General features: G+C 44.7%; 2 protein-coding genes across 35 annotated transcripts in view; both read right to left on the reverse strand.

Moving 5' to 3' along the window:
• Positions 1-1,743: 1,743 nt before the first annotated feature.
• Positions 1,744-14,443, reverse strand: tfcp2l1 (transcription factor CP2-like 1). 2 transcript variants are annotated; one of them, XM_035409991.1, is made up of 15 exons: positions 13,695-14,443; positions 12,626-12,774; positions 11,038-11,111; positions 8,459-8,564; positions 7,683-7,789; positions 7,244-7,396; positions 6,752-6,862; positions 5,810-5,907; positions 5,596-5,647; positions 5,305-5,398; positions 4,971-5,061; positions 4,647-4,711; positions 4,302-4,444; positions 2,836-2,887; positions 1,744-2,602 (listed from the first exon to the last, which is right to left on the reverse strand). In XM_035409991.1, the coding sequence occupies exons 1-15, from the start codon at positions 13,754-13,756 to the stop codon at positions 2,565-2,567; spliced, it is 1,395 nt and encodes a 464-aa protein (XP_035265882.1). In that variant the 5' UTR covers positions 13,757-14,443; the 3' UTR covers positions 1,744-2,564. The 2 variants fall into 2 exon arrangements, with proteins under 2 accessions (XP_035265882.1, XP_035265883.1); XM_035409992.1 differs by lacking the exon at positions 13,695-14,443 and having other exon boundaries at positions 11,038-11,971; positions 12,626-12,641.
• A 127-nt stretch (positions 14,444-14,570) lies between these two features.
• The window catches only part of clasp1a (cytoplasmic linker associated protein 1a), an 87,516-nt gene continuing 77,442 nt past the window's right edge, over positions 14,571-24,644 (reverse strand). For 18 of the 33 annotated variants that reach the window (XM_035409958.1, XM_035409962.1, XM_035409955.1 and 15 more), the window contains 8 exons: positions 23,849-23,996; positions 22,975-23,221; positions 22,257-22,319; positions 20,985-21,175; positions 20,404-20,532; positions 19,732-19,938; positions 19,406-19,522; positions 14,571-17,326 (listed from right to left, as the gene is read on the reverse strand). In XM_035409958.1, the coding sequence (XP_035265849.1) occupies positions 17,240-17,326; positions 19,406-19,522; positions 19,732-19,938; positions 20,404-20,532; positions 20,985-21,175; positions 22,257-22,319; positions 22,975-23,221; positions 23,849-23,996 (1,189 nt within the window). In that variant the 3' untranslated portion in view covers positions 14,571-17,239. The remainder of the gene's footprint in view (positions 17,327-19,405; positions 19,523-19,731; positions 19,939-20,403; positions 20,533-20,984; positions 21,176-22,256; positions 22,320-22,974; positions 23,222-23,848; positions 23,997-24,644) is intronic. The other 15 variants (XM_035409981.1, XM_035409979.1, XM_035409976.1 and 12 more) reach the window with 1 other exon arrangement.

Consider the following 24,644-nt stretch of genomic DNA (forward strand, 5'->3'; position numbering starts at 1 on the left):
CCCCCCCCCACCCTCCACCCTCCACCCTAAAGGCTGCTGCTCCATTCCTGGCTGAGTGTCCAGCCTGTATTAAATGGGGTCTGGTGCTCTTAAAGGAATACACGCTAATGACACTGACTTCACTGTGGCCATGGAATTGAAAGGACAATCATAATCTGCCCCCAGCACCTCAGCACCCCACCCCCAACACTGCTGTCCTAACCCCTGCACTAACCCACAACCCCAGCACTGCTGTCCTAACCCCAGCACTGCCCCACAACCCCAGCACTGCTGCCACAACCCTAGCACTCACCACTCTATTACTCATAAGCCCCCAAATGCAGCCTGAGCAGCTCTGCTCAGTGCTGCCATACAGATTTAATCAGCCTGGATGATGTTGGGAGGGTGGCTGAGCAGCTCATTTGGTAAAGGTGCCTGTCATGGACACAGACTGATTCCGTCTGTGCCTTGTGATTGGTTGTCCACAGATACCTCCAGGAGTGGGACACATGCCACCGCCATAGCATTGAATGTATGATAAGTCACAAATGTGTGTATCAGTGCATACACACAGTTCAGCTTCAGTACAATAAACCTGGCATCTCCAGAAAAACATCTCACACTTTGCCTCAACCAAAAGGGCCTTTTCAGAGAGAAAACCTGTTCTAGCTCTGAAGAGTACGAAACTGTCTCAATACATAACATTTATAAATATTCACTTACGTCACAGGACTTTCTTGCAACAGCAATTTACATCTCAATTATACTTCCTGGTTCAATAAATGTGATTTATAGGAAAACACACATCACAGTGTGTTTTCTTGCAAGACCTACAAACACCTCTTGTAAGGCAGTGAATCACTGAAATTGTAACAAAAGTAACCTTGAAGAACTTCTCACAAAACTCTGATTTGGAACAACCAAAGTAAAAATCAGACAGAAACAATATTCTTCTCATGTGGTGCTGTGTCATAGGGCAGCCATTAGAAGGGACTAATGCTTGACTTGGTAAAGAAACATTTAACTGGATTTTAATAGGCAGTGTGCACAAAACACCAGACTTAATTAAAGAGAGAATCATTCCAGTGCAAAATGCTTTATTTTGGGGAACATGCTAAGGCAGGAAAGAGCTTTCAAACCTATTTTACAGATGTTATTCAGCAACATCCAAAGATTCAGCCACATTTTACAATCAAGACATCGGGAGGGAAAATAGCACAAAGTTTCCGTTAAGCAAAAAATGAGAACTTGCAGCAACCATGACTATAAACACTGATAACACAGGACTGTACTGTATTACAGTAGTTACAGCATAGAAATAATATATTAATACAATTTTGTTTTGCAGAACCTTAAACTAAGAAAATGAAGAATCAGTTTATTCTTGAGACAATATGACAACACTAAACAACATAAGCAGCATATTCACAAGGGGTCTGCGAAACACAAAAGCAGAAAATACACTTGACATCCATCTTCAGTGGTTCTACACACACACACTGCCCTTAGTCACTACAGATTTGTTCATTTGCTTTGAACCTATATCTTTCACATCTGCATTTTCAATTGGTGACACATTTCTTGCGATTTCACTGGATTTAAATATACAGGGACATTTGGCCATGAAGAAATTTTGACCAATTGAAAATATACAACATGTACACATTGTAATATTACATTTAGTCTAAGACAGGACAATCGCTAAATTTTTGGGGGGATGAAATTAAAAGAATTTTCATGTAATGGATATGATATCCAGCTATTTGAAAACCTGGCTGTGATTTCTAGAACAGCTGTAGAGATGTGAATGCACCTTCCTGTGGACAGGCATGCGTAACTGTTCTTAGAACATGCCATGAATCCAGGTACACCAACAAACGAATGATGTTTATTTATATACTGTAACGATATGCAGGTAACAGACCATGTCTTTATACAGGTCTATGGTATGATTTTCGGAATTTAACCAGCAACATTTAAAACTTAAAAAGCCTTTACTGACAGGATGCACGTGAGGCTGACATAAGTTAACCTGCAGGAACACGATCACAGAAACAGACCATCCAGCTGTGCAGCGATGCCTGTATTTTGTTGATAGTCAGAGGTGGAACATTCAGGGGTCAGAAAGTAAAAGTTTGGCTATGTGTTTCTTCCTCCCAAGAACTCAGCCAACTGATTTCACTAATACGTTCTACCTCCTGGCTGAAGAATTGAGCTAATTAGCAAATCCAGGTGATTGGAACAAAATGCTGCAGAGGACCTTTACTTTCTGGACCTATATTTTCCACCTCTGTTAACTGTATATTTCTAGTTAAGGCATTTCAAGCACCAAAAAACAGTATTTTCATGGATTTAGAGATTAGTCAACTTCCCACTGATTTTATGCTCTCAGACATTCCATTTTTTATAAGAAAATATTTTAAAATGCATTTTTTATTACACACAATTACACACTTCATCAGAAGTCAATCAATAACTTAATATAAAAATACAAAAAAGCAACAGCTGAATTTTTCGTAAACCGAGTTCCAGATTTCATGGGGAGAAAATCTCTTCCATCTTCTCTGCAAAGCTGCTCTTCCTGTTCACATCAGGACAACACTAAATTCATTGCCGTTTTTATCTGCAGTTAAAAAAAAAAAAAAAAAAAGAATAATTACATTTTACTTTTACTAATAATCAAATTCAAAGCTATTTTAGCAGTCAGGCCATAAAAATCTAACATTCTGTAGAGGTGAATTACAGACCATATTATCTCAGTTGACAGCGTTCATATGCATAAATAAAAAACATACTGTATAATAGACATTCCGTAAAATTGTACAGTAATCGATTTTTGGACATAAAGGCCTGTACCTTTAAGTGGGTTTATAACAAAGCACATCTCCTCAGTGAAGTTCTGAACCATCTGAAGACAGAAATGTCACAATTAAATTCAATTGCTCCCACAGTACGAAAATCAGACCCTGTAGTGTTCATACAGCAGTATTATACATTTTACACAAAAGCCCACCTTAAAAGTTGTACAGCAGTTATCAAAAATATAGCAACACTGAAAGGAAGTGTAGAAAAACAAAATCCAGGTCTGAAAGAGACCTGCCTTGACATGAGACCTGACATGACCTACACTGTGCATTGAGGCTAACAGGTTAACTGTAAATTATAACTGAGCATTATAACTATGAGTTATCCCTTTGTCTTCCTTCTGTCAAGCATTTCGGGGTGTTCCTGTCCTCAGAAGGCCACGTTGACATTTGCTGGTTAAACTGTAACAAAAAGCCATCAGTCTACTGGAAACCAGTTATAGTAGAGGTCATGACCTTAAGGTTTTGACCTCAGAAGTTAGGGCAGTGTGCGTGCGTATGTGTGTGGATACGTGCGTCAACATTGGCGTGGTCCGGATCCTATACCAGATCTTAAGAGCTACACAGCATCCCCAATTTGATGTCCTTTTAACAAAATTCAGTTCCTAATTTTCCAGTTCTTATTCCAATGACACTAGGATCTTTCAAGTCCAAAATCACATTCATGAATTTACCCCATATCTCAGCAAAGGCAAATGACAAGCAAGGATGGGACGTTCTTCCATAAGTGCTATAGACCGTTTTCTGTAGTGGAATTTATGTAAATCCAAAATGCATCCTGTGAATAAGTAACCTGGTCCCGTTTGATAAAAGACTCTTGCGCTGGAAATTCGTTCCCACGGTTACGCTTGAAAAAGTGGAATAATTAATGAGCCATTTTACGCACAAATGACCTATGAGTGTGGCCACTTAAATGCCAGGGCATGTCTGACCGACCACAGCATAGGTTAAACGGGAGCCGTGTGACCCTCGACTCTCACTGGAGATCCCACCCACAATTCCCCTAGCATGGAACCTTACTGACTGCATGTCCCGCCCACTCTTGCCCATGCACGGGACCTTACTGACACCACGGTCAGTCGGTGCCATTTGCCCTCACTCTGAAAGCAGCACTTGGTTCTGAATAACATCTTGGAACTGCGTGTTTTCACCCTTCGAAGAGTAGACTTTTAAAAATGTCTTTCAAGATTCTAAGTGGGAGTTCTAAAACTCCATCGCTTTAACCAGTTACCAGCAGTAATTGTGACATCAGCATTAGAATGTTCAGGCTAGAACATTCTGATTGCATATTTGTGTGAGACCTCACACTTTCCATTGCAAAGAACAGAGACTGAGACAGATAATGTAAGGAGGGAGTGAGAAAGATCCCTTGGGCCCCTGGCGGCTGTACTTTCAGGTTATATCTCACCTGGTCAGCCCGGTGCGGTATCACCTGCGATACACCCGTTAACCTCTCACCTCGTCAGACACCAGCACGTGGATGCCGGTGCGGCTCTGTCTGTAGACCTGGCTGATTTGCTTCGGGGAGATTCTGTACAGGTTGGCGATCTTCTCAGTCAGCTCCTGGAGAGTCAGGTCCTCCAGGTAGAGCGCGTGGTACACTGCAGCAGTGAGACGGTTGGAGGATAGAGGGGAACAGAGGGACCAGACTCAGCGAGGGCAATACCAGCCTTGCCATGGTGTTGGATGAACAGGTGCCTATCTGTGTACCTGCCTTGTCTTGTGAACTTGTTCTTTGTGAATTCACATGCCCATATCTGCTGTAACCTAAATGTTATTAAATCTGTTGGCTTGGTAACCTACCGTCGCCTCCTGCGTGCTTGGGGTGCTGTTGACGAACGTACACCGTGAGGCGCGGCTGTATGCACCTGAGGGAGACCAACACACCTGTCAGAGACACACTTATAGCGCACTTCAGTAACTCTACACACATGGTCTCTGACGCAGTGTGCAGTTGATATGCATCGCTTCTGCGAGATGCATGGCATAAGCAGGAAATTAAGGTTCGACAAGCTCTGGTCAAAAGCAGAGGTGATGAGCCGAGGTGAACAGCTGAGGTGAGAAGTTCAGGTGAACAGCTGAGGTGAGAAGTTCAGGTGAATAGCTGAGGTGAAGGTGGAAACTGACCTCCCTTTGGTGGCATTGTAAAGGCGAATCCCATCAGCCGGTCCGCATATCTGAATGAAGTCCTCTTTGGACATCTTCAGGAGGTCAGCGCCTTAGACATGCAAAACAGCGAGGATCAACAGTAGCTTCATCTGTCCCCCCCATCTCCGCCCCCCTGTCCCGTCCACCTGCTTCATAAAACTGCACGGCACTAAGGGGGGAATAAAAACAAAATTCTGGACTTGAATCTTGCTCACTGCTATCCTACATTACTAATGCAGCATAGCGCATGGGGTTTTATGCCAAAATAAAAGCTACAATCACTCCTCTTTGTACAGCGCAGTCCCACACCTACCCGAGAATCTGGAGAAGAGCCGGCAGAAAGGGGAGAACCTGTGACGATGCAGCCAGACCTGGGTGTCCTGGGGGCTGCAGGACGGGAGGAGGTGCTGCAGAAAGAACAGGGGGGAATATCACAGAGTGTACATAGGAACCGGAGAGGGTAGGAGCGGTCAGGGGGTGGGACTTCACCAAATTATGTTAGCTGAAGGCATGTTTGCCTGTCTAATTAAATGTACATGTCTGTGGGGAATACAGAACCACTACAAACAAAAACCTGAAAGAACACAGCCTTCCCTGTACTTACATCAGAGCAGCTGGGCAGGAATAGCTCCCCCTGCTGGTTCGGAGAGCAGTTTCTGCAATCACAAGGGAAAGGACAGAGAAAGAAATCGGGTCAGTGAGTCAGCTGCCTTGATTCTGGCATTTGGAATGCACAGGTTTTACACTCAGTAGAGAAATATAAGGGTTTATAAGGGAGCGCAAAGTGGAGGGTAGTGGTGTGTGTGAAGGGGGCGTACCCATCGGTAACGCTGCAGGGGGGTGGGGAGCTGTGGTTGGCCGGGGACGGAGTGCTGGTGGTGCTACTGACACGGGGTGTATCAGGCCAGGGAGAACACTGCAGAGTGGAGAGAGAGAGGGAGAGACAGGTACATCAGGCACAGGATGGATACATTCTGATGTTGCCATTAGAGTTCTCAGCACATCCACTCAAACTGTCATACACACATGCATATTCTAATACACACACTAACACACACTGTCTTACGTGCACGCACTCATGCTCTCGCTCTCTCATACGCACACACCTACCTATCAACCTAGCTTCAACGGTCAGCACTTAAAGGTCATGACCTCTACTGTAACTGGTTGCCAGCAGAATGACCGCTCTCAGTTACTATTTGACCAACTAAGGTCAGCGTGACTCTCTAAGAACAAAAACGCCCCCCAGAACACCAAACAATATAAAGACAAAGCAAAACTGGTTGTGGCTGCACCGTGAGGACGGCCAATGACCACAATATCTTACAAACTAACCCAGGATAATCACTGACAGGGACTTGCACAGAGGGGACACGACAGGCACGTGCGGGCGAATCTGCCCAGCCCTGGGTCACCGTTTATCCAAACTTGAGAACTGGGGCACAAGGAGGCACACTGTGGCCCCCGGTCACGCTCCCTCTCCTCTCCCCTCTGTCACCAGTGCTCTGCAGTGAGAGAAGCTCTCCTGTCTTCCCTCTGTCACCAGTGCTCTGCAGTGAGAGAAGCTCTCCTGTCTTCCCTCTGTCACCAGTGCTCTGCAGTGAGAGAAGCTCTCTTCTCTCCCCTCTGTCAGCAGTGCTCTGCAGTGAGAGAAGCTCTCTTCTCTCCCCTCTGTCAGCAGTGCTCTGCAGTGAGAGAAGCTCTCTTCTCTCCCCTCTGTCAGCAGTGCTCTGCAGTGAGAGAAGCTCTCCTGTCCTTACCTCTGTCAGCAGTGTGGTTTCGTACGAAGGCTGATATTTCTCCCGGTCCTGAAGGGACCGCTTCTCGATCTTCTCCCTGTCGGTTTTCAGCTTGCGGTCCGCTCCCTTGGGCTTCATGAGGACAGAAACTCCTTCAGTGAGTCACACGTTTACAGGACACACATTCATACATTCACAGGAGACACATTCATACATTCATAGGAGACACATTCATACATTCATAAATTTACAGTATACAAATTCTCGGGAGACACATTCACAAATTCACAAGACATTCACACAACACACATTCACACTTTTACACGGCTCACATTCACACATTCATACATTGACAGGACACCCAGACAAACCAAATCTGTCAGTTTCCAACAGACAACAATTCAGAAACAAGGATAAGAAGGTAGACAGCAAAGGCCAAATTAAATAATAAAATGGAGATCAAAATAAATATTTCCTTCCTCAGTGGCTATGAATTCATTCAGACACCTTTACCTTGAAGACTTTGACCTGACAGCTGGAGGAGTGCACGTGCTCCAGGTATTCTCCGCTCTCGTTCTGAGTGAAGGTGTCGATCTGAATGCGGAAGGGAACCCCTTTCTCCCCTCCGTGCTTTCGGGGGGTGAACTCTGTGCTGATGCAGTGGACCTGCAGCACAGGAGGGGGGATGGTGAGTCCCCGACCCTCCCCCTCGCTGGCGATATTCGAAGCCCTCAAGCCTCTTCACTGCGCTGCCACAACTACACCAGCCAAGCAGCACCGGTTTGGTGAACACTATGGAGCCGAATCGGGTGTCTGGAGTTGGCTGAGTGACACAGCAGCTCTGCAGCACGAGGGCTCTGCAGACCCTGCTGTGAGAGAAAGCAGCAGATTCCCAAACAGGCAGGAGGGGCCCCCAGCGGAACATTCCAGAAAGGCGCAAGGATGGCTCTACCTGTACGAACACCGAGGCGTTCTTCACGGGATCCCAGAGGAACTCGATAGTGTTGAGTTGCATTGGGTGCGCTTGCGGCTCCAAAATCCCCACAGAGAGAGGGATATCTGCGCAAAAGCCCACCAACAGCTTTATCAGTCCAGCTCACAGAAGCCATTCTGGTATGGAAGCCCTGCGTGGCACTGCACTTCAGCACTTCAGCACCCAGCAGCTTCTAGTCAGTGGATCTCTTTGTATTAAGGTGACGTTTCTCCTGGGGTGATCCAGTCAGCGCAGGCTGCCTGGTCAAAAATGGCTGCCAGCTAAGAGTACAGACTGCATTCAGTCAAACGTTCGTCCTTGACTTGCCACAGTGTTACACTTTTTCATCACAACCTCAGTTCAGAGGGTTAGTTTAGTGCTCTTGTTTTCAGATAGGACTGTATGAGTGCAGTTAAGTAAGTTGCTCAGGATAATATCATATGATAAATGCCAAAATGTAATGTAAACGCAGAGTAATAAGAGTGGAAAACTGAAATTTAAAATGACCCAGGCACTATTGGTAAATAATGCATAGTCTAAATTACTCAAGCAAATAAGGTTCATATTTCAGTAATTACATGTACGGACTCACTATACATTTAAGAGTAATAACTACGTGACGTTTAATTATCATTAAAATGAATAAAACTAAATGTATAGTTTATAATGTAACTATAAAAATATTTATTTTATCAATTGTCAAAAACTGATTTGCGTTAAAAATGCAACACAGAAGATGGCGGCGCGTGGCTAACCGATATCCAGGAGCCTGTCACCCGGCCTGCTCCAGCGCCAGCCCTCCAGCTGCTGGTGCTCGGTGTACTGCAGCCGACGATCGTGAAACAGCACTCGCACGATGCTCTGGAAACAAGCAGGGCAGCACTTCACCAGGGGGCACCGCGCGCTCCACACGCACTCCACAGCTGTCTGCAGCGCGCGCAACACAACGCAACGCCGTGGACAGCTTTCCCAGAAGCCCTCCCCACCACTTGACCACACGTGACTGTCGCCCAACAGCGGGCTGACAGCTCAAAGTGTGTCTCAGTTGACTCCCGTTGTAGTATCAGAAGACTCATAGGCTTCGCACTCAGAATAATGGCCACGGATTCCTTAGTGACACTAGTCAAGGGGGCTCTGAGGAACTGGTGAGGAGGAAACGGACCCCGTCAGGGCTGTTGGGCCCTTGACAATGGGCAGCCACAATCTCTGCAGTGTTCACACTTAAATCAGCCACAGCCACTGTATGGAATATCTAGCATCCGTTAGGCCAGTGGTTCTCAAACTCGGTCCTGGGGGACTCCTGTGTATGCTGGTTTTCATTCCAACCTCAACAGCAATCCCAGAATTTTAACAAGCTGCTAATTTTTCTTAATTAGGTGCTTTTCATGTTTTAGAGCTGGGGTTCCAGAAAGGGCCGGTGTGGGTGCACACACCTGATTCTACTAATCAATCACTAGAGTCATTGCTAAGCACCTTGATTAGTAGAATCAGGATCAGGTGTGTGCACCCACACTGGCCCTTTCTGGATAAGACTGGGGACTGGCCATCAAGACGTATGGTGTAAACGTAGCCCTAATCGCCAACTATTTAATCTGTCTGTTCTCCCAGTTCTGAGAGGGTTTAGTTAGTGTTTTTAAAGGAAATTAAATGTAGGCCTATAGTTGGACAGAACATTTTGATTGGACAAAGTCACAGCACTACATCACACTGACCACAAAGGAGCCCCAAAAGTATCAGAGCCCTCTTAGCATATATTTATACAGTTGGATCCTTTATCCTATGTAAATGCTAAGTAAAAAGTTGTAAGTCACTCTGTATAAGAGCGTATGCTAAATGCCTGTAATGTAAGATTTATACGTATTCATTTTACATTTCATCAAAAGGAATCAGTGGTCATTTTTTCAAGTGTTTACGTATGAAGACTTCAACAGAAAGTCATACACATTAAGATACATACACATTTGTTTTAAATCACTTTCTTAATCAAGCAAATGAAAGCCTAAGCATCAGCATTTACACACTAATGGCATCCTTTAATGATGGTTATATGCTGAACTGTGCAGTTTCAGAAAATTACACATTAATTACTAATGAAACAAAACATTAAAATATAAAATGATCAGAACATTAGTATCCTGTAAAAAGAAACTTTTCCCAGGCTAGAGCACTCACATTCATGCATGACTGTCCCTGCCTTCAAGACCATATCCTCATTTGTTTGTCAAAGGCATCTACTGCATTCTGGGGTCATTAGATGGACTGACTGCACATCACAGGAAAGGCTAATGTCTTCACAGCCTAGTGACAAAGAATTCACCAGCGGCTGCACTTACTCTGAAATAAGCTTCACTTCAATTAACCAGCCAACTGTGCACTAATCAACCTTTAAAATTCTACATTAAATGGGGGTGGAGGTTCATTTTATGATGCAAAACAACTGGACGAAAAAGAAAGGATGATCTATAAACTGGCGATAAGCAAGCAGTTAGCCGTTTGATTGAATTCCACCCATGGCAAAGAAACATTCATTCTGGACACCTAGATCATAATGATATTAATAAACTGAAAGAAAAAAAATAACCCTGCAGCTCTTAAACTGTCCCGTAATGCACCGTTTACATATCATAATGTGTTTGCATGTACTGGCACTGTGAACATGCACTCCTTTTGAGTTCACAAACATGGATTTATTCATAAACCATTAGTCATCTTTAAATTTAACACTTGCATTTTTGAATAAATAATGTATGTTAGGGACATCAAAGGCATCTAGTGTCATTCATCCTCATAGGTCATAGCAAGCATGTTCTTTGTACAAGAACACTTTTCTATTGACTAATGAAACATTTTATGATAATAATAAAGTACTTAATGGACCTAAGTAGAGAACAACCCTAATGCATTTGAGCATTTACTACAGCAATGGTAAATTCTTGTCAATATTTGCAGTAGCTAAACTTAAGATGTTTTATGAAGACAGCATTCTATAGTTTTCAACATACAGTAGCACAGTAGCACAGAAGATATCAAAATCATAAAATCGACTTTCACAGTTATAATTTCAGAGAAGGAAAAGTAACTTGTGAAGATGTGATATTTTGGTATGCAGTAATGTGAAATTTGCGTGGTGCTATGCGTGTGCTGTGTGATGTTAGATGTTGGCTGATAGTACCAATGTTTCCCACAGTGGTACCCAACCTGAAGCTGAAAGCAGTGTTGAGGTTCACCTGTGTGTTGACAAACCAGGAAAAAACACACATAAGCAGACAGAGGTAAAAGGAAGTCACATTAAACAGTTAAAAAAATAAATACATACACAGTACCTTAAACCTACCTTCACACATTTGCTGCTTATATCTGTATACTCCACTAGTTTTCTGTAAAGCATACGGATTTCGTAGGACTGACCTACATTTTAAGACATTAAAACAAACCTGATTAAAATTGAAAAATGAAAAAAATCATTCAAATCAGAAAGTTTAGTTGGAAGGTGAAATTGAAGCATATTTTCTAAATTCAGGCAAAAATACACCTCTTGCAATGGCAAGAGTTTATGCACTTCATAACATCAATATGAAATGCCAGTAAACTGTTAGTTCTTAAAACTGCACTTATTATTGGGATATTAAATCAACATTTAGACATTGAAAGCAATCATATTTCAAATGACATTGTTTTTGTTGTATGTTCAAAAATAATTGATACACCAAAAACTAATCAAATTACCACAAAAAAGATTGCCGTTCTACATTACTTTAAGCCATTTCTGTTGCTAAATGTTTTGTTTATTTAAAAAATGTCTCAAAAAAGTATCATAGCACAGGACAAACTGACAGTAGGATTTTAGACTATATTTCAATAATGGCTTAGAGACTGGATGTATGGAATGGATATAGGGATCATCTATGCTCTTCTACACAAGACAACACAATAGAGCACCCAGTAACACTGAGGTCACACTTGGGTGCACAGTGGCCAAATTTGACCTGAAATGTCCTGTTTCAGTAGGGTAGCGGTTTTCTAGGCTATACCTACATTGGGACACACTGTGCAAAGTCTAGTTGTGCAGTGCACTGTATTCCTGTAGTGTCTGGAATTGCCACACACACAGGGGTTAATTATAACAAAACCTTGAAGGAAACAGTCTGAATCTCCAAGCAAAACGTGCCGTCTAAAAGCATTGGCATGAACCACTGCTGTTTCTGTTGCTTTGCTTTAGAGGTGAAATTAGTTAGTGCTGTTTCCTTGGAAACAGCTTTGAATAAAAGCTGTGAAAAAGCATAAAATGTACACGTGTGAGGAATCAGCTTTTGAAAACACTAAAACATTTAGGAGGAACAGTAGAAATAGACAGAGTGGGGGGGGGGGGGGAAACAGCAGTACGGGTCCACAGAAAATATAAAAAAAGAAAATATCGTAACTTAAAGGCATTTATTTTGAGGGGGATGTAAAGTGTGTACATCATGTCTGTTTAGTGCATTTTTAAGTGTGTACAATTCAAGGTGAACAAGTGTAATGGGGAGTGGCTCAATATATCAAAGATCCAACATTTCTCAAAATCTGTTCATCATAATAAAAGATTTGAAACAAGCTGGTGAAGATGAAACTAAAACATTGACAAACATTTGAAAAAAGTATCTTGAAACAAGTATTAAATGAAGACTAGAATCTTTTAAGCCATAAAAATGCTTACAGATCACCGCCGACATTTAATTTGGGTAGACGGTGCCTATTGTATTATTTAGATTCACTTTGGTGAGTGTGATAAAATACTTGGCCAATGTGCATTTCTTCAATGCATGATGTTGTGTATGAAATGTCCTCTCTCCCTCTGCATTTAACCAGTGGGCTCTATTCAAAAGCACTGTACACCTAAATTCAAAAACGGACTTTCAAAAACAATTAAAAGAAGTTAACTGTACCTTGGTTTAGATAAGTCAGCGTCTCTTCGTGCGTTTTTACCGCAGGCGACGTGGCTGCACATAGCATATACTGAAAAGGTGGTATTTTGACGTCATTCCCTGCTAAGGGTTGTATGCCATCGTGCTTGTAGAAAGGTGTCATCGCATCGCTAGGGGAAAAATAGAGTAGATGCCACTCGTTAATCAATTCAGATGGAAAGAATGCTTTTTCACTTAGAATAAACTGGAGATCCAGTTAATGACGTTTAAGAACTCTGTGAAATTGGCATTGCTACAAACGTGCACATGAACTCTAATGTGGTAAATTCGTGCGACTACAATTCCAATTTCAGCCCTCTAAATTTAGGAACAATTGTTGGGTCGTTGTAGGCTACGTCTTTATAGTCTCAGCAGTTCTAAAACGGCGTTGCTCAACCATAGGCATTTAAAGACACGAGAAAGCAATCATGTAAACTTCTGAAAGTGAAAGGAAACTCATCTGATCCGACATCCCTTATAGTCCTATAATTAGATACAGCATGAACTGTTGCCAAATTAAAAACCAAGACAAAACGATAGATTGACATGAACAAAGACATTCCTCCAATTCATTCACTTTACCGCGAACAACACGCATACAAAATCATTATTTTGTGAACGATTAATAATTATGATTTTGCACTTCTGACTGACCGATTGATTAAAATGATGCGTTCAGGATGCAATACTCTTTCAAATTAAGAGGACTAATTTCAGTTTCTTCAGTAGGTTATCTATCAAGCTCACAAGCATATGGTAAATAAAAATTTTCATTTAAGCAATGAACACAATTACTAAAGTGACACGTAATTCATGAAAATTAAATTCGCCTGTGATGTAGGCTACTCAACGCTAGCCTACTTCTTGTTAGCGTGCCAGCGTAAAAGGTGCTCCTACCACCTTGTGCTTTTAGTGGAGAAGTTAATACAAAGCTAGACAGCTTTGTGCAGTTGTGCTGTTACCCTTGTAAGCAAAAAAACAATGACAATGTGTAGCTCATGATCCGTTACAACATCACTTGCAGAGTGCTCGAACCGAGATGCCAACTCACCGGAGACAGCTGGGTGGCGAGTGTTGGTGGTAATTTTCAGGTTGGTAGTGCCAAAACAACATGTTTTCCAGGGCTCTGTCAGTATCCAAGCAGAGAAAACTGCGCTTGTGCTGCCTCACTTCCAACCAACAGGTTGTTAGAGCTTTGTGGATTCACGCGACTCGCTGCTTTTATTACCGCACTGACGTCACACTATTAGCATACCTCAGATGACCTTCCGAATTGGACCGATGCCAGTACGGTGCGTTACATGTTGCTTTAATGTCAACGTAGCTTTTAAATAGTTTTCCCCCTCAAAAAATAAATGTTAAATCTTGCAAATAAATAATAAATACAATATTGTCCTGATGGATACAAACGTGCTAGGACTGACAAAACACAGAAAATACGCGATTTATTAAATCCGAACTGTCAAAACCACGCATCATGATCTCCATTCCTTTTAACACACCCTCATAACCTGCCATGTATTGCTTTCCTTGTCTTTGATAGGATAGGCATTACTATATTGCCTTACATCATGTTATCCAGAAAGTGAAAATAACAATTATTTTAAATCACAAACCTCCTCTCTGTGCTAGAGAACTAAACATCACGTAGCCTACACTAAACAAATAGCCCTCTGCTAATTATACCGCGTTCATCCTTATGATGAAGGTACACCACGGAGACGCCGGTTTGTTTTGCCAACTCACTGTTCTAAGGGAAAGCCTTGACATCCGTAACGGCAAGTGTCGCACAGTTAATATTTCACACAGCTTAATATATCAGCACACTTATAGTTAACAGCCGTTCAAACTCCTGTAATTAATTGCAGCAATCGACTTAGATTAATGTATCAAAGAGACATAAAGTAACAGCAATAAGACAAAAAGCGAGCTTTGAAGTCGGTTTATTTCTAGAGCAAACTGAAGTTTATATTTTCGCAAATTCTATCACAGGTGGGTGTTAACAAAAAAGGGTAGTCTGTACAGTTGTCATAATACACACAAAATAAAACAAAAATATAAATACAGATATGGATATTACATGACAAAAGCAAAAAAAGAAGAAAAAAGAAAAACAGAACATGCGCAGAGAAGGATTTGCTAGGATACGATTTCTAATGGCCGATGCATCAGCGGAGTAATATGAACGGTAAACCACTTTTGTCATCTTCTACAAAAACACTGGCTTTCCCCTTACAGAAATTAGACAATTATTTGCAAAGGGTCGAGGTTTCCATATGACAAAATTGCAAATTACTTGTACATGGTCTTAAGCGGTTTAGTAAGCCATTTAAAAAGTACTGTCAGACAGAGCCAAGGCACGCGCACATAGTGTACCTTTTTGAAAAGCCACATGCCTCAATACGTTGCACTACATGAGAACTAAGGGTACTTCATACGTCTGTTCTGTAATTGCATCAGACCGCAGCCCGTGGAAACATGGACGTTTGGAGATCAAATTTTGGTTGACCCATTATGCCGTTGCATTTAGACTCAGTCGCTCCGCAGGCGGAAATTAATACTGTATGTACACGTTAAGTGGACAGCGAAAAGTGGCCAGGGTGCTTGTTGTTAAATCAGAATCAAGTAGCAGCAAAAATAAGTGTAGCTGAAACATGCAGGCTATTTGCTAACGTGCAAAACATGAGATCATAATGACCCATTTTGCTTTCTAATAAGTCTGCGAAGCGGTGAAAATAATGTACAAAACATTGTGATTCTCATTTATAATTTTCTTTCTTCAACTGCAAGAATTATGACTATACAGTGGGGTAGGTGACAACAAATTTGGAATTATAAACAGAGGTTCCTTCCTTTGACTTTATTCTGGTATATTAAATGCATTACATTAAATGCATTAAATGTGTCTTCACATTAGAGGAGAAAAGACTGTATTTAACAGTCCACATAGCGAAACAGTACTTTGAAAAAGAAAGTAAGGCCTGGTAGTGTCTTAAGTGTCTGTTCCCCAAATATGTACCAGTAACATTCATAGTAATCAGGAATCTGGTGCTGGAATTACACTTGAAATGCCATTTTCTTAAGACAAATCCTGTCAAAAGTGATTCTGAAAATGTGATGACAATACCATAGATTTGGGATTCATACAGTGCTTCGACTTATCAGCACATCCAAGAAATGGACATTTCTTTCTCCACAAAGTAAAAAAAAAAAAAAAAAAATCAGTGTTCTTGCAACAGGCAGACCCAGCTTGCTCATAAGCAGCACTTGCCATAGCAGGTCTGCGAACAATCTCATTCACTGGCACTTATATTTAAACATGTCATCTCAAGGTATTTCCCAGTTATAAACATTTTAACATTTCCGATTGTCAAGGTTTTTCCAGGAAAAAAAGGATTACCTCTGATTGATCTTTTTCCTCACTTGTTTGTCTTCACATTTGTGGTCTAACTCGCAATTCTAGGTTTTAACTAGAGATCAATAACTTACACAAAATAAGGAGAACACTGATAAGGACATCACTACACACGAGTAGCTTTGTCATCCTTTCCTTAAGCTAAGCAATTTGCCAGCAAGTCAGTCTGCTAATACTTTTCATTTTATGAGGTCCCTACAAAACATTCTGATTTGTTTTACTTGATTTGTCACTAAAATAATAAAAGACAACATTTCACCTGGCCTTCATAGTGATTGACAAAAGTAAAATATAAAACAGACAAAACTGCTATGCAAATTTGACTAAATACAGGGGTGACAGTGTGGTCCTCAGACACTGGTTAAATAAAAAGTCCCATAAAATGGAAATACAATACGCTAATTTTAATACTACAATTTTTGGTTATTACTGTACCCAAACCTCAGTGTTAAATTTTTACCCCTGTTACAATTCTCTCATGTAATCACTGGGCCAGCCAAATGATCGTCAATCACAAACCGAAATTCAAGTGAACGACTAAGCCTAAAATAAGTCTGCCGCTTTACAAAGGATTCTCAAATGCAGGCTCTTCAGAGTTTAGCGTTTACACCCGAAGAGCAGCGACTTTGCGGAATGCTGCGAACTTCCTTTTTTTTATTTTTATTTTTTAAGAACGGTTTTCTTTTTCATTTTTGAAATTTTAAGGGCCGCTGCCGAAAGTATCGCTCGGGAGCCCCGGAGTAGGCCTCGCCTCCGGCCTGCTGACTCATTCTCACACGCCTAACTTTTCACTCTTGGCTAAAGTAACCGACCGCAGTTAAAAAAAAACACGCCCGGCGCAGCGAGGCTGAATTGCAGAGCGACGCACCCGTGTCTCGGAGACTAAAAAAAGAGAAAAAAAAAAACAACCTGTAAAAAAAGCATTCACCACTGCCTCAGGACTCCGTACATTCATCTTTCTATAAAACAACGGGGAGGGGGAGGTATTGGGGGGGGATAACGTGGAGTAAAAGGTTCACATGAACATAAAGAGGATGAAAGGAAAACACTGATTGCAACAAGCGAAACGTTCCCCCTCGAGCAGGTCTGCAGGGGAGCGCGCGGAACGGGGAGGTCTTTTGACGAGGCACGGCTGTCCGCGCCGTGGCCGGGCTTGCAGGGTGCCGCGGGTTCGACTCCGGCTAGCTGTGCGTGGACACGTCCGAGGAGCTGCTGCTGTTGCTGTTGGTTGTTTGGGCCCTCTTGATGTACAAATTCAACAGCTTCATCTGCAAGAGACGGTGTGGTGCGACACCGTTATTAGGACATTGGTGACAGTGCTGACATCCACATCCAATCAGAGATATGGTGCTGCAATCCAGAACCAATAAAAAAAATAGCTAGTTCCCAGGGGCATAATTGTCTGAGCAAATGAAATGACAAGCAGATGGGGGGAGGTGGTGGTGTACATGAGGGAGATATCCGCAGTCAGGGTAGCCTCAGTTATGAGCAGGACAGAGCCAAAGCATCGTGTCCCAGGAACACTAGAGCCTGGCAGGGGAAGGGGATCTGTTGGCCGCTGTTCAAGGTGATGTGGCCATTCTAAATATTAACAACTAAATACTACAGCACAAACGATGATAGCGGCGAGTTTGGAATAACTCTCTTATCAGTACTTGGAATCGCCACTGATTAGATTCCAAACCAACATTGTTGCACCTTATCACTCTTCCATGCTCGTTAAGTTCCTGAAACTTCAGATAGTAAAGGGTTTAAACTGACGGTGAATGTCCCGAGGCAAAGTGCAGGGCATTCACCGCAGAGGTACCATAGATATTCAGCTGAACCATAATCAGATAATCCGCCATAGACATACCATAGATATTCACCTACCTTAACCATAATCATATCATCCACCATAGATATTCACCTGAACCAAAACAAAATCATCTGCCATAGACAAACCATAGATGTCCAGCTCAACCATAATCACATTATCCACCATAGACATACCATGGATATTCACCTGAACCGTAATCACACCCTCCACCACAGACATACTGTAGACATTCACATTAATCACTAATCACACCACACAGGCCACTCCTGTGCCAAGGAGAAGTAAAATACCCATTTTCTCGGAAACAGACCAGTTATAAAGAGAATGCCCATGTAGGAAATTCAATGCATCAACAGGTCAGGCCCAAGAATATATATCACTGACCATGCAGCGCTGTCACAGTCAGGAAACAGGACACACTCACTTTAGGATGAATTGCTCCACGATGCTTTTTCCAAACATATCTACATCCTGGATTTGATCTGCATATGTGCACCCTCGCCATCACTAGCCACACCTCCTTATTGCTGGCCACACCTCACCAACGCTGGGAAACACACAGCCTCCTACGCCCTGGGGGTGGGGCTGCCAGCCACGGCCTGCACCTACACAGGTAGGATCTGCATCCATGGAGACTCAAATCTGGCCCCTGGTGGCCAGTAGTGCTGCTGGTCTTATCCACACCCCTCTAATCAGAGACAGATTCAGGCCCACCTGGTACACCAGGTGAGTGGGAAACTCAACTGGCAACATTCAATCAAATAAGAGTTCTACAGCAGGTCTACTGTCTTCCAGGGCCAGATTTCTGCAGCTATGGTCCAGTGCACACTGCATTTCAGGAGCTGTGCTGTGCAGTGCTGCACCAAGCTGGAAACATGGTAATAATTCTGCTCTTGTTCCACGCAAAGTTAGCCATTCTGCAGCCCCGGGACGGTAGAGGGCCAAATCATTTAGTTAATACTGAACTAGCGGCCACTTCCTTCAGCTCCACAGTCACGTCTGACGGAATCGCAAGCTACCGATAAACCAGGGGACCCAGCGCGCCTGGAGCCCGGGGGTATGCCGTTTCAGGCTGAATCCTGCTAGCTTCGCCGTCACGCTATCGCTAAACGCTCCCTGACGTTTGACGGACAGCGCTCGTAACCCATTGCACGGGAGGTTCCCCTGTCTCCGCGGGGTGCGTGAGGTGACCGCGGGAACCGGCGCTTTCTGCCCCGCGTGCCTCAACGTGCGCGAGGACAATATGTAACGGGACGGGGACGGGGGGGGGGGTGAGGGCCCACCGTGGGGTCACCTGGCCTCCCCGCCGGGCCTGCTTATGCAACCCAAGGTCATGCCCTGGGGCGAGGCACGGACCGCAGCCCTCCAGCTCGCACACCGGTCAGAACCAGAGGCGGAAGGCTTAGACATACACGGTAAAGAGGATCGATCAATGAGGGGAGGCCCTGGAGGGGGGGGGGGGAGAGGGTGTGGGTGGGGGGGGGGCGCAGAGGACTTTGCGACGGGCGAGCACATGACGGCCGGTTACCTTGCTGCCCGTGAGCTGGGCCAAGTGAGGCTTGAGCTCTTCGCCAATCACAGAGTAGATAGCAACCAGGCAGAATACACTGGCCTTGCGTACGCTGCTCTCTGTGTTATCGTAGCCCTGTGAGGAGAAAGAGACACACACACACAGACACACACAAACACACACGTTGTTCAGTGAGCAGAGTTCAGAGGACGGGGGTGGGGGGGGGGGATCTAAGTACAGTAATTCCCCATACGGATGAAGTACAGTCCCAAATGAGACAGCAAGTGTAAGAGCTGCAGGCTGGATTGAGGGCCTTGGCAGCTGCCCTACAGACGGACACACACCTGCAGCAGACCGGGAATGATGTCGGGCAGTAGCTGGTGGAGAGACTCCTTGGCGATGCGCTCGATGACCTTGGTCTGCATCTTGATGGCGGCCAGGTTGATGGGGTAGTCGGCCGTCTGCACGATGGGGCACAGGACCTTGATGCACTGCTCCGGGTGGATGGAGCCGGCCAGCGTGGAGGCGGCTTCCTCGGCTGCCCGCACCACCTGTACACACGCGGGTACACACACAGATACACACACATAAACACACACATATATATATACACACACACACAGACATATACACACAGACAGACACACATATATACATACAGAAACAAACACATGCATACACAAAGATGCACACACACATACACAGAGACACACACACACACACACACACACACAGATATACACACAGATACACACACACACACATACAGAGACATACACACGGACATACACACAGATACACACACAGGCATACACAAACACACGCGCACACACACACACACACACACACGCACACACACAGCAGAAGCAGTGTTGGAGTAAAGTTACAGTAGGAGCCACTTCACTGCCCCTACAGTAAGAGGTACCACAGGTGCTCCTGAAAAGCACCTGAAATGTGTCTCTGCCAGGCACAAACAGCACCTTAAGGATGATAGAATGGCTCCGGTCCGCCCTCACCTCCTTGTGGGAGTCTTTGTGGGCCTCCAGGGTCTTCATGATGGTGAGCTCGGCGTAGTTCTTGAAGCGAGCCGGCTGGTTGCGCAGGATTTCCTTCAGCACGCGCAGGGCCAGCGCCCGGATGGTGTGCTGGAGACAAGGGGGGGGGTTACGTTACTGTCAGAGCTGTGAGTGTGTGTGTGTGTGTGTGTGTGTGTGTGAGAGTGTGTGTGAGTGTGTGAGTGTGTGTGAGTGTGTGTGTGCGTGTGCGTGTGCAAACAAGTGTGTGTGTGTGCGCGTGCGTGAGTTTGGGTGCAAACGTGTGTGTGAGTGTGTGTGTGTGTGTTCATGGGCGTCTGTGTGTATACAAGTATGTATGTCTGTGTATACGTTTGTTTTTCTGTGTGTGTGTGTGTGTGTGTCTGCATGCACAAGTGCTCGTGTATCGGTGTGTTTGTGTGTGTGTGTGTGTGTGTGTCTGCGTGCACAGTGCTTGTGTATCGGTGTGTTTGTGTGTGTGTGTGTGTGTATGTGTATACGTGTGTGTGCATGCGCGCACGTGTGTGAAGTGCGTGCCTGCGTGTGTGTGTAATGAGACCCACATCTTTGTCCCCCAGCGTCTCCAGCAGCAGCAGCAGGATGGTTTTGAAGTGCTCGTCCCACACTGCCAGGTTGTCCTCGCGCGTGATCTTCAGCAGCTCCACCAGAGCCCCCCTGCGCTCCTCCACACGCTCGTTGTGATTGGACAGCTCCTTCAGCAGGTCGGCTACCAGGTCCGAGTGGTCCAGAGGACCTTTGTGGGACAGAAACAAACCAATGTCAACAAAACATGCTCTGCCCAAGATCTCTCACTCTCTCTCTGAAGCACAGCCCTTCCCCATCTGCACAACCAATCACAGGTCTTTGCCCCATCTACGCAACCAATCACAACCCTTCCCCATCCGCATGGCCAATCACAACCTTTCCCCCATCCGCATGGCCAATCACAGCCCTCCCCCCATCTTTGCAACCAATCATAACCCTTCACCATCTGTGCAACCAATTAAATCCCAGTTAAAAGATGCCCCCAAACATGGAGCACCCAGGTAGATTTTACCAGCAGATGTGCCAGCAGAATTTAGAAAAGTAAATCATCAGACACAGCAAACAGGATCTACCCAGTCTTTAAAAAAGAGCACACCCGTGTAGCCAGCGAGTCTCACAGCTCTCTATCCCTGGCTTTAGTACACAAATGCTTGTTGACTTTCACTCAGGGTTAGCAGGGGACAACACACAACACCTGGCCACCCTTTTCTCAATGTACCCCTGTTAGCTTCAGTGGCTAGTGGAAATTTGTGGAGCACAAAAACGACAGCCTTCCATCAGAGACCTGCATATGATCAACTACCCAGGCACAGCAGTCCTGTCCAGTCCAATTCAGTTCAAGTACAGTTGCAAAGCTGAAATGCGCATTATTGAAATTTTTACCACTGATTAATATGGTTAATATCATCATTTATTCATGCATAGTAGTTTTCGGTGCAGAACAGTGTTAGTTCAGTCATGCCTAATGTTTGGTGCAGTACACATCCATGTATATATGAAAAGCATGTTTCACCTGATGCATCCAATATTCAACTCTCCGCCTCCCCTTTAACTAATCTGCAGCTAACTCAGAGAAGAATGCACAGGTGCAGGACCACTACAGGGAGGAACGTCGCTATCACACATTAATAACTCTTAAGGGGACAGGTGATCATGCTCAAGCTGGCCCAGAGGAACCCGTATGGAAGAGAATGGATGGTAGTTTGGTAAACACCCCAAGCACACAAACACACACACACACACACACACATACATAAAGGTTAACTCTATAGATGAATGAGAGTAGGCACCTTTGCCAGGAGCAAAGCCCTTGGGATGTAACATCTTGTTTTCACCGCAGTCCTGGCGACGGCCTGCGGGGGGCGACAGCAGGGAGACAGTCACAGACTCCGCCACACGGCCTGCTCTGGCAGCTCAGGAGGAACCACCGGCCTTGAGACTGTCGTCAAACTGACCAGAACTTACCAAACCCACCCTAAGTGTGCGGATGAGACCTCAGCCAGAATTTTAGCACAGCAGGTGAAGCTAAGCTTCAGGTGAAAAGTCAACCAAATGTTTATCATGTAAACATTTGAGCAGTCTTTAATGTACTTTACTGGTATTCAGCAGACCTGCTTACTCAGAGAGGCTTACAGTGCAATGATACTGCAGGATCAGGGACAGATTTTTTTTCCCTACAGGGAAGGGGCAGGGGTTCGTGCAGGTACTACGCCCCTCCGTTTAACAAAATAATACAAGGCTTCTCCTTTTCTGATGCCCTTTTAGTACTGCTGTTGCCAAACAGGAGTGACAGAAGACTGTGACTTCGCACTATGAAACCATGACATCACACTATGAAACTATGAGATCATACTATGAACCTATGACATCATGTTATGAAACCATGACATCAGACTATGATACTGTGATATGACACTATGGAGAAAAGGTGATAGACAAAGAGGAAAAGAGAGAGGGACTAAGTGGGTGCGATGGCACAAGGGGACCTGGGGATGGGGGTCGCCGTACCGTCTCGGAACTGCTCCACGTCGTCGTCGAACACCGCCTCCTTCAGGGCACTCTTGTCGTAGGCGCTGATGGTGTCGCCGTAGCTGTAGGGGTTGTAGTCTCGAACCCGGGGCCCGGCGAAGGAGCGGGGGGAGGGGGTGTTGAGCAGCGAGGTTTTGTTATCCAGTGCCGTTCGGCAACCCTCCACGGCGTCCACGCCCAGCCGCGGGTCCAGGCCGGGGGACGCCGCCACCCCGTCCCGACCCGACTGGGTACAGACAGAGGGGCAGCCGTCAACATCCCTGGCACCAGGATACCCTCCCCTCGCCCCACCCACCCAGCGCACCGCATTCTATAATCCTAAACATAGGCAGTTACAACCCATTCCACTGAACAACTCAACAGAGGGCACGTCATCCAAGTACTGACTGCATATGCTGGACACCACTTACCCTTAAACCTTACTTAGTACGTCACTTTAGTAAGCATAGGCAAACTCAAAAGTCAGGAAGTTGTTGTACAAAGACATTCAATGCAGCCTATTTACAAAAATTAATTAAATCATTGAGTAATAATTATTTCACCTAACTACTGACAACACCCAGCAGAGGATGGGCTCCCCTAAAAGTCAGGTTTTTCCATACATTTCTCTCACTGGGGAGTTTTTCACCATTGTCTTTTTTAAATCTTGCTTTTGCACAGGTTCAGGCACAGTCCCAATTTGATCCATTTCCTGCTTTCCTGTAAAGCGTACTTGTGACAGTCTCTCTGTAAAAGTGCTATACAAATAAAACTGACCTAAAACAAATTTAACATAAATATTTTAGAGAATGTGGCGTTTCCTTAGAACGGGTCATCGCTGAAGGGCGTGGAAAGATTCAGAAAGGCGACTCACGGCGTCGTCCTTCTTCCCCTCGCGCTTGATTGGCTCGTTCAGGTCCTCCTGGCTGCGGTAGCTGAAGCTCTGGATGGCCTCGGTGACCCCGCGCAGGGAGCTGTAGATCTCCTCCGAGTTCATGTTCTCCGTGTCATACTCCAGCATGCTTAGGGCAAGACCACAGAGACAAGGGCAGTCAGGCACCGGTGCTGGGACACACAGACACACACACACGCACACGCACACGCACACGCACGCGCACACATGCACACACACACACACACACACACACACACACGCACACACACGCAGACACACGCACACACACGCACACACACACACACACACACACACAGAGTGAACAGCCTGAAGTGGACTGGGAGGACATGTAAAAGGTGAGCCCTTAAAGCGGGTTTCCTGTGGGACAGTCAAGCTCGGTGAAAATATCACAGCCGTCCAACATGCGTCCTGTGGGTCCAAATCAGTTTTAGGAGGGGCCTGTCCCAGTTTAGCCCGATTCTTTGTTTCACTGCTGTTTATCATTCATAAAAAAGCTCCCGGATCATTGAGTCACCCAGTTGAGACCGTGGCTGTAGCAGGCTGTACGTACCCCATGGTTTACCACCGACTGGTACATTGTCAGGGAGGAAAAGCACAAGACTTAGTTGAGAATGTTAAAAATCACCAAGTCTGTGTAAACTCCTGGAGAACTGAGGGAGGGCACAGGGTTTTAAATTTGGGACACAGCACAACAAACGCAATTAAGAAACACCCTTCATAAAATTAAAGTGGACTTGTGAACACAAAGCACTGT

This window comes from Anguilla anguilla, chromosome 3 (assembly GCF_013347855.1).
Source record: "Anguilla anguilla isolate fAngAng1 chromosome 3, fAngAng1.pri, whole genome shotgun sequence".
Lineage (NCBI taxonomy): Eukaryota > Metazoa > Chordata > Actinopteri > Anguilliformes > Anguillidae > Anguilla > Anguilla anguilla.